General features: G+C 59.0%; 2 protein-coding genes across 2 annotated transcripts in view; one reads left to right on the forward strand and one right to left on the reverse strand.

Moving 5' to 3' along the window:
- Nucleotides 1-350: 350 nt before the first annotated feature.
- Nucleotides 351-2,912, forward strand: APRT (adenine phosphoribosyltransferase). Its single transcript, XM_006762189.2, has 5 exons — nucleotides 351-520; nucleotides 721-827; nucleotides 1,997-2,130; nucleotides 2,386-2,464; nucleotides 2,626-2,912. Exons 1-5 carry the CDS (start codon nucleotides 441-443, stop codon nucleotides 2,766-2,768), a joined length of 543 nt encoding a protein of 180 aa, XP_006762252.1. The 5' UTR covers nucleotides 351-440; the 3' UTR covers nucleotides 2,769-2,912.
- Nucleotides 2,913-3,268: 356 nt separating this feature from the next.
- CDT1 (chromatin licensing and DNA replication factor 1) overlaps nucleotides 3,269-8,217 on the reverse strand; it is a 57,535-nt gene continuing 52,586 nt past the window's right edge. Inside the window, exons 2-11 of the mRNA XM_015562926.1 lie at nucleotides 8,193-8,214; nucleotides 7,577-7,720; nucleotides 7,347-7,501; nucleotides 6,612-6,809; nucleotides 6,384-6,529; nucleotides 6,102-6,202; nucleotides 5,444-5,632; nucleotides 5,005-5,145; nucleotides 4,729-4,930; nucleotides 3,269-4,175 (exon numbers count right to left, since the gene is read on the reverse strand). Coding sequence (XP_015418412.1) covers nucleotides 4,012-4,175; nucleotides 4,729-4,930; nucleotides 5,005-5,145; nucleotides 5,444-5,632; nucleotides 6,102-6,202; nucleotides 6,384-6,529; nucleotides 6,612-6,809; nucleotides 7,347-7,501; nucleotides 7,577-7,720; nucleotides 8,193-8,214 — 1,462 coding nt within the window. The 3' untranslated portion in view covers nucleotides 3,269-4,011. The remainder of the gene's footprint in view (nucleotides 4,176-4,728; nucleotides 4,931-5,004; nucleotides 5,146-5,443; nucleotides 5,633-6,101; nucleotides 6,203-6,383; nucleotides 6,530-6,611; nucleotides 6,810-7,346; nucleotides 7,502-7,576; nucleotides 7,721-8,192; nucleotides 8,215-8,217) is intronic.

Consider the following 8,217-nt stretch of genomic DNA (forward strand, 5'->3'; position numbering starts at 1 on the left):
AGGAGTTCAAAGAGAACCTCCGGATGTCAGGAGAGCGGAGCTGCAGCCGCGAGACGGTGCGAGCCGGGAGGGCAGGGCCAGCACCCGCCTACGGCCTGGGAATCCCTGCCAAAGCTTCCCGGAGGGCCTGCCTGGCACTCGGGGGCAGGCCGAAAGCGCGCGAGGGTTTCCCTGAAAACCCGCCGGGCTACGGAGACGCTATTGCCACCGACCTAGCTCGCGCCTCGGCCCCACGCGTATGTTCAGGGTTCAAGAAATAAGCCGGCGTCTTCAAATCGATGGCACCTAAGATTCCATGAAATACGGGACTTCCTACAGGAGCCCGCCAGCCCCGCCCGTCCTTCCTGCCACCCAGACGCCTGCTCCGTGCAGGCGGCCCCTCCCCGCTCCGGCTCAGAGCCGCCGAACTGTCCCGCCTGCGCACACGTGCGGTCGCAGCGATGGCGGACCCCCAGCTGCAGCTAGTGGCCCAGCGCATCCGCAGCTTCCCGGACTTCCCCACCCCGGGCGTGCTGTTCAGGTGCGCGCGGGCGGGCGCGGGCTGGCCACCGGGGACCGGGCGACCTGAGGGACCCGCTGGGCGTTGGACCCGCTGGCCTGGGCCGTTGTCCCGCGCGTAGAGTGGGGCGGTCGGGGTGCCAGCGGGCTGTGCCCCAAGGGACCGCCATCCCCACGCCGAGACCCGACCCCGGAGTCACCAGGCCTGTGCTTGCGTGCCAGGGACATCTCGCCCCTCCTGAAGGACCCCAACTCCTTCCGCGCGGCCATCAGCCTCCTGGCGAACCACCTGAAGAAGACCCACGGCGGCAAGATCGACTACATCGCGGGCAAGTGGAGGGTCGGGGGTGAGGGGGCTCTGGCCGCCTCGGAGGATCATAAGTTGGAGGGGTCACTGGGTCTGGGCCAGGCCGCCGGAGGCTGGTTGTGTGGGGTTCGTTTTCCTGAGTCAGGCAGAGGGCGGGAGGGACGGCTCCATCTCTGCTTAGGGGAGGCCAGATAGTGGGAGTCCTTCAGGGGCCCTACCTCTAGGTGCATGGTTCATAACCCCAGCGTGGGCTGTCAGGATGGAACCGCTGCCCCCTACTTTGCAGCCCTGGGATGGGTTACAGGCCCCTCCAGCAGCCTGAGGAATGGCTTCTGCCAGGTGGGTACCGCCTTGCAGGCTGTGGGGCTTAGGGTGTCGATTTGGAGACGCCTGCTTATTTCTTGTACCCTGAACATACCCGGGGGGCCGAGGTGCGAGCCAAGGTCGATGGCATTAGCGTCTCCGCAGCCCTGGCGGGTTTTAGGGAAACCCCCACCCAGTTCCTGGCCTCCGGCAGGGGAATTTCCCCAGGCAGTACCCGACCAGATTCCACTGGGTCAGAGGTTTCTTGTTCTCCTTCTACAAGCATGCATTGAGCACCCCCTGTGTGCCAGACTCTTGACCCAGTGTGGGGCTTGGAGAGATAGGGAGGACTCTGGGGTTGGGTATCCCCATGAGAGCCCCACTCCCTGACCCTCCCATTGACCCCCACTGCCTGGGGGGGGCACAGGCGGGCTGTTGCCCTCTTCAGTTGGGAGTGTCCCCCTCACCACACTTCCTGTTCCGTGTCAGGGAAGAGGTGGCCCGTGCCCTGTCACTGCCTCTCCTTCAGAAGCTCCTGTGCTGAATGTGTCATAGCTACTACAGCCCAGTTAGAGATAACAGCTGAGCTTTGGAACAAGGCCAGGTGACGTCCCCAAGGCCACCCAGTATTACTCAACCATGTAGTGTGGACTTAGTCCCTAGCTCCACCTCCTAACCTCCCTCTCTCTAGCAACCGGCAGTCCCTGAGCATGGTAAGTCAACATTCCCTAAATAGATGGACATCATTGGCCTTTTAGCTGGCGTCAACAAGGTCAGGCATCCTGTGTCATTGTAGTGACTACTTGTCATTTTCCAGCCTGACCTGTGGGAACCCCCATGCTACTGTGCCACACGGCTGTCTCCCAATAACCCAGCTCTCACCAACAGGCCTGGACTCTCGAGGCTTTCTGTTTGGCCCCTCCCTGGCCCAGGAACTTGGCTTGGGCTGCGTGCTCATCCGAAAAGGTGGAAAGCTGCCGGGCCCCACAGTGTCCACCTCCTACACACTGGAATATGGGAAGGTGAGAGGGCTGGTGGCTGATCCCATGGACCCTCCTTCCCCGAAGGGAACGTTGTAGAATCAAATAGAGCTGCCATGGTTGGAGTGAACATGGGAGCTCAGAGAGGTTGAGACACTGGGCCAGGCTCACACAGCCAGGAAACAGCCGGGAGGGTTGAAACCGTGGCCCAGGTGGTAGCCCCTTGTTAGCCCCTGGGCTCTGCACACCAACACTGTTCTGAGATGTACCAACCATGTGCCTGCTTTCCATCCACAGGCTGACCTGGAAATCCAGAGAGATGCCCTGGAACCAGGGCAGAAAGTGGTAGTTGTGGACGACCTGCTGGCCACTGGTGGTGAGGGCCTCCCCCAAGTGAAGAGGGCTTGGCACTGGGGAGTTTTGCGGGGTGGAAGCGCCCTATGTGTATGAGAAGTGGGTTAGGTCCTTGACACTAGTTTACCTGCTTGCCAGATGGGACCCTATTACATGCCAACTCCTTCCTCTCCCTTCCATCAGGAACCATGCGTGCAGCCTGTGAGCTGCTGGGCCAGCTGCGGGCCGAGGTGTTGGAATGCCTGAGTGTGGTGGAGCTGACCTCGCTGAAAGGCAGAGAGAAGCTGGGGGCCGTGCCCTTTTTCTCCCTCCTGCAGTATGAGTGACCTCAATACCCTGCTCCACACCAGCTAGAAAAAGGAGCGGTCTGGCGTCTGGCTACACTTGACAACTTGCTGTCCACCTGGACTTTTTTTTTTAATACATTTTATTGATTTTTTAGAGAGGAAGGGAGAGGGATAGAGAGTTAAAAACATTGATAAGAGAAAAACACCGATCAGCCGCCTCCTGCACACCTCCTACTGGGGATGTGCCCGCAACCAAGGCACATGTCCTTGACCGGAATCGAACCCGGGACTGGAGTCCGCAGGCCGATGCTCCATCCACTGAGCCAAACCGGTCAGGGCCACCTGGACTTTTTATCCATTTCTGTGGTTGAGTTACCATCCAGCTCCTGGGTCCTTCCTGCAGGTTCTGGAAGTGCAAAGGCCTGAAGCTGGTGGCCCAGGGCAAACCAAGCCCAAGCTGCTCAGATTTCCAGTGAAATAAGAACATGATTGATCAACTCTGCTGGAGTGGTGTTTCTTCAGGTGCCCAGGGTGGGATCTGGGCCTCAGGACCAAGAGGCAGGGGAGGTACAGGGGACTCCATCAGTGTATTTATACAAACTATTCACATATAACCTGCACATATTCCTGTATATTTCACTTCTAGATTATAATACCTAATGCTATGTAAGTAGTTGTTATGCTGTATTGTTTAGGGAATTATTCTGTACTCAGTACAGAGTAACCATCCTGGGCCCACCAACACTGTAACTTTTTCCCTTTGCTTAGTTAGCTGACTGGCAGATAGAGGGCCAACTATCCTGAAAACCAAGGTGTAGACAGGGCTGGTTCCCCCATTCCTTGGCTCATGGCCTATCCTCCAACTTCAAAGTCAGTGATATACCATCCACCAACCTCTGCTGTGATGACACTGGGCCCATTAGGATAACACAGGATGAGCTCTCAAGACCCCTGTGCTCGACGGGGGAGAGGGGGGTATTATTCTGCCAATCACACTGCTCAAACCCATGCTGCCAGGAAAGCCACCCTACCCCCCCATACCTGCACTCTGTGCAGCAAAGACAAATTGAAGGGAAACCAGTTTAATGACAGCATGCTGTGGGAGGTGGTTGTACCACCCACAATGGCCAGATAATTCCATCCCCAGAGCCTAGTACAACTGCTGACCCTTTGTGGATCAGGAATGGGAGAGCCAAATGCATTCTTAGAGAATAAAACAGGCACAGAGGGCCAAGCCAGGGCCTTGAGCCCACGTTTGCGCGTTGGTGCGCAGCCACCAGGCTCACAGCATCTCCTCAGCGCGAGCAAGGCAGGCCAGCTGTGCAGTGACACTCGCCAAATCAGCAGCCTTGTCCAGCTTGACATAGGTATCAGTTCGGATGCGGTGGAGACTAAGCCAGTCAGGCAGCAGCTCAGAGAGGAGCTGCACGTGTTTCTCCATCTCCCCTGCAGAGAGAGGGGCCTCATGAGATAGGGGCCTGTCCCTTACCCCCCAAACCTCTGGGCCTGTGTGCACATCTGTAAGTGGGTGCACACAGGTGCTGCTCTCACCTCAGGGTTCTGTCAAGAAGCCTGCCTTAGTTTCAGCCCCTGCTTCCTCACCTGCCTCCAGGCTAGACAAATCTGTGTACCCAGCGGCAAGGGGGTAGGTAGACTGACAGAAGGATTGGGCCAGGGCAGTGGCTGCACAGCCTTCCCAAGGAGGTGGCTCTCCCACTGAGCTTGTCACAAGTCCCGAGCCTGAAGCAGAAGTGTCCTGCAGCTTTGTGGGACCAGAGGTTTGGAGAGGGGGTGGTCTCATAGGACCTCAAGGGCAAATGCCAGGTTTGTGAGGGGGAGACAACCTCAAGAAACTGCAGGATTAAAGGGACTCAGGTGATCTCCAGGGTACTGTGCCCACCCAACGCACACAAGCAGGTGTGGAGAATGGTGCAGATTTACGGTGCCCACCCTCATCTGGGACTCAGGACATGCAGAGTGGCCCTGCCCCTGCACATACCTGAGCTCATGGCCACGCGGTAGCTGCCTACCATCCTGGCGCAGGCCACTTCCATGGTGAGTGCTGGCTTGCGCTCTGACACAAAGATGCTACGCAATACCCGGGCCAATTCAGGCAGCCGTTCAAGCCGCTGCAACCTCTGCTCCTGCTCTGGGCACCGTGTCATCTGTGCCAGCTGCTTCTGCACCTCCTTGGCCCGGATCTGCATTGGGCATGGAGAGTGGTCAGTGGACAGCTGTCCCCATTCCACCTCATCCCTAAACCCCAAACACTCACCCGCTCCAGCAGGTCCTGGGACACCCCCTTCAGGGGAGCAGGTGGCGTGGCTGGAGGGGTGGCTGGCAGTACCGGGCTGGAGGACACAGGGCTGCTGGGCACAGCTGTGCGCAGGGCTAAGTCATTCAGGGCCTTCTCCATCTAGATCAGGTCAGAGAGGAGAGATCAGAAGTCTCTCCTGGCCCAGCCACAGGGGAGGCCCTTCACACCCCATTTGATGGACCCCTGCTCAGGAGGCCCTGTATGTCCAGCCCAAATTCACCCCAGCACATCAAAGACCTGTGCTGGGCACCTCTATGTAGAGCCTGCCGGTAGGCAGTGCTCTAAACATAGGGAGGGCACATCCCACTACCCCCAGGCCCACAGCCACACAGGAGTTTGTTGGGTGCCCACAAGGGGGTCGGGCTACCCTTCCCTGGGAAACAGGGGCCAGTCTCACCCTGGGTGACATCAGACTTCGGGCTCGAGCCAGCACCTCCTGAGCAGTGGCCAGCGTCTCTGTGGTAGGTGGCTGGGGCAGCTCAGCAGGCTCGATGTCAGGCACTTCATCCACGTTGAAGCGAGGGTGCCAGCGTGTCAGCCGGTCCTCAGGCACCACCATGGGGGGATTCAGGGAGGCCAGGAAGACCTATCCAAGAAGCGGATACCCGATGACCCTGGGCACATCTGGCTGGGGTGGAGCAGGGCTGTAGAGGTTCCCATCCCACCAGCACCCACTGTAGTTATCGCAAGCCTCCCAAGTCTTGAGTCTGCATCCCTGAGTTCCCCAATCCTGCATTCAGGTCAGAACCCCTCACTTGAGGGCCAGGGTCCCCACCCAGCCCAGAATCCCCATCCACATGAGACGACAGCCCACTTTGGTGAGTGGTTTAAGAGAACTCTAGAACAGTGGTCGCCAACCAGTGGTCCGAGGACCACTGATGGTCCCTGAGGTCCGAAAGGTTGGCAACTGCTGCTCTAGAATACAGCCTCTCAAGAGAGCCTGTTTCCTGCTGGGTAAGAGGCAGATGTGACAACAACGCTGAAGGAGGGGACAGACCACAGGGACACCTCATACAACAAGGACTGAGCTGGTCATCGTGGGGTCACTAGCTCACCCTGTGGTGCTCCCGGACACGCTCCACCAGGTTCTGGCTGAAGACCTGTCGCCGCTGTAGGAGGCGTGAGGCTGTGAGCTGGGGGGCCACGTTGCCAACCTCTGCAGAGAGAGTCCAAACCTGAGCTCCGAGCCCCTGGGCTAGAGCCACTGGGGCGCCAAGCCCCACACCACGGGTCTCAGACGAGGGGCCTGGTGCCCTCACATCCATGTTCAAAATGCAGTGTCACAGGTGGGGAAACCAAGGCTCAGAGATGAGTGGACTCAGCCAAGGCACACTCACCCTGATCCAACAGCGGCTCGATGGTGAGCTGGTAATCGGACCTCTTGACATTGTCTTTGAAGGTGGGGATGTTGCGCTCCTGGCGGAAGCGGTAGGACGTAGGATACACGGTTTTGATCTGGCCCACATTGCGCTCCTCAAAGCGCCTATGGGATGAGGATGTCAGGGGTCAGTGAGATAGCTTCCACTGTAGGACAAGGCTCCCACCCAACCAGGGACTCCACTCACTTCCGCATCATGTCCTGGACACCCTGCTTGACTTTGGCAAAGGTCACGGTCTCCGAGCGGTTGTAGAGCATGCCCACAATGGTGTCCATGCTGCGGAACATCTCAGCCAACACCTGGTACTTGTAAGGCAGCACGAGGCCAGGAAGGCCGGGCTGGGCCAGGGCATGGAAGCGTTGATAGGCAGGTGCCTTCTCTTCACTGCAGGGAGGGAGCCAGGCCTTGAGAGAAGCATCAGACCCACATCCCCTCCAGGACCCAATGGCTGGCAAAGCAGCCGGGGATACCCCAGAGCTAGGGCTTGCAAAATTGCCCCCATGACACACTGCATACCAGTTTACAAATTCCTATATGCCCAGCTCCCCATCACAAGCACTATCAGGGATGGAGACAGAAAAGGGTGGCTTCAAACCCAGCTCCACCATGTCCCTGACCACCCCAAGCCCTGGTTTCCGTATCTCTTAAGAGGCACGTGACAACCACAGGACCTGGAGAGGACAAACAACGATAGAAAGCAAATGCCCAATCACCATGGGCTATCATTTGAAATCCATAAGGGTCCACTGAGGCAGGAATTGGCACCCTCTTAGATGGAGGGTGACTGGCACTAAGGTCTGAGCGTCCTATCCACTGTGCTGGCCCCCTGATGGAGCAGCTCCAGTCCTGTGCCCAGCCCTGCCACTACCAGGCCTCCCACTAGCCTACCCTTTCCTGGGGTGCCTCCCACCCAAAACTCACCATGGCTCTGCTGGGTGCTCCTCAGTCTCCAGCACACTGGGTTCCCTGGCATCATTCCCAGGGGCACTTGCCCTCAGTTCCTGGGCCCGTGCCCCCAGCTCCCGGGCCCGCTGCAGGCATGACTTGAGTTCAGAGAGGGTGACTTTCGAGGAGACCTGTAGATACAGGACGCTGTCAGCCAGCCAGTTACCCTATATCCCCCTCCCCAGCCCTTGGTCCAGCCTCCTCACCTTGTCCTTCTGGGGTGCCAGTTTGGGCAGCTGACCTGAGAGGGCAGCCTTCTTTGTCTTCTTGCTCGGAGAGGAGTGCTCTGGGGAGCCAGAGGCGGCTGGGGAGCCGGAGCCAGAGGCGGCTGGGGAGCCAGGGCCAGGGACCTGGGAGAAAGGACCCCAGAGGTGAACCAATGACGAGACCCTATGGTGTTCTGGCTCTACAGAACGAGGACTCCCTGCTGCCCCCAGTCCAGCCTCTCGGAAGCACCCCTGTAAAGAGAGGGGCCTGGCATTTACCAGGCGCCCAGCTCTGGCTTCCTCCGGCTCCATCAGACTCCCCGGCTCCCCCACTCAAAGTGTTTTCCCCGTCCCTCAATGCAAGTCCTCTCCTTCCGGTGGCCACAGGACACCGACCTGGCAGCTCAGACTTAGCTCCTGCAATGCCTCTCAGCCAGTATCTCCGCCCAGGCCACGACCCGGTCTTCCACTTGGGGTCTCTGTGTACCCTCTGCAACCAGCCACCTGGTCTGTGTCCTCCGTCCGAGCCAGGTCTCTGCAGAAGCCCTCCCCTGCCTGCCCCGACCCCATCGGTTTCTCCCCTCCCCGCACGGCCCCGGCCACCCCGCGCCCTCACCACATCGGGGGGCAGCCTCAGCCTC

The sequence above is a fragment of the Myotis davidii genome, unplaced genomic scaffold, assembly GCF_000327345.1.
Source record: "Myotis davidii unplaced genomic scaffold, ASM32734v1 scaffold77, whole genome shotgun sequence".
Classification (NCBI taxonomy): Eukaryota; Metazoa; Chordata; class Mammalia; order Chiroptera; family Vespertilionidae; genus Myotis; species Myotis davidii.

Excerpts from the sequence above, each read along its gene's own strand:
- APRT (XM_006762189.2), top strand. The coding sequence starts at position 441 with ATGGCGGACCCCCAGCTGCAGCTAGTGGCCCAGCGCATCCGCAGCTTC. Across the intron at positions 521-720 it reads ACCCCGGGCGTGCTGTTCAG|GGACATCTCGCCCCTCCTGA; the intron begins GTGCGCGCGGGC and ends CTTGCGTGCCAG. Across the intron at positions 2,131-2,385 it reads ACACACTGGAATATGGGAAG|GCTGACCTGGAAATCCAGAG; the intron begins GTGAGAGGGCTG and ends TTCCATCCACAG.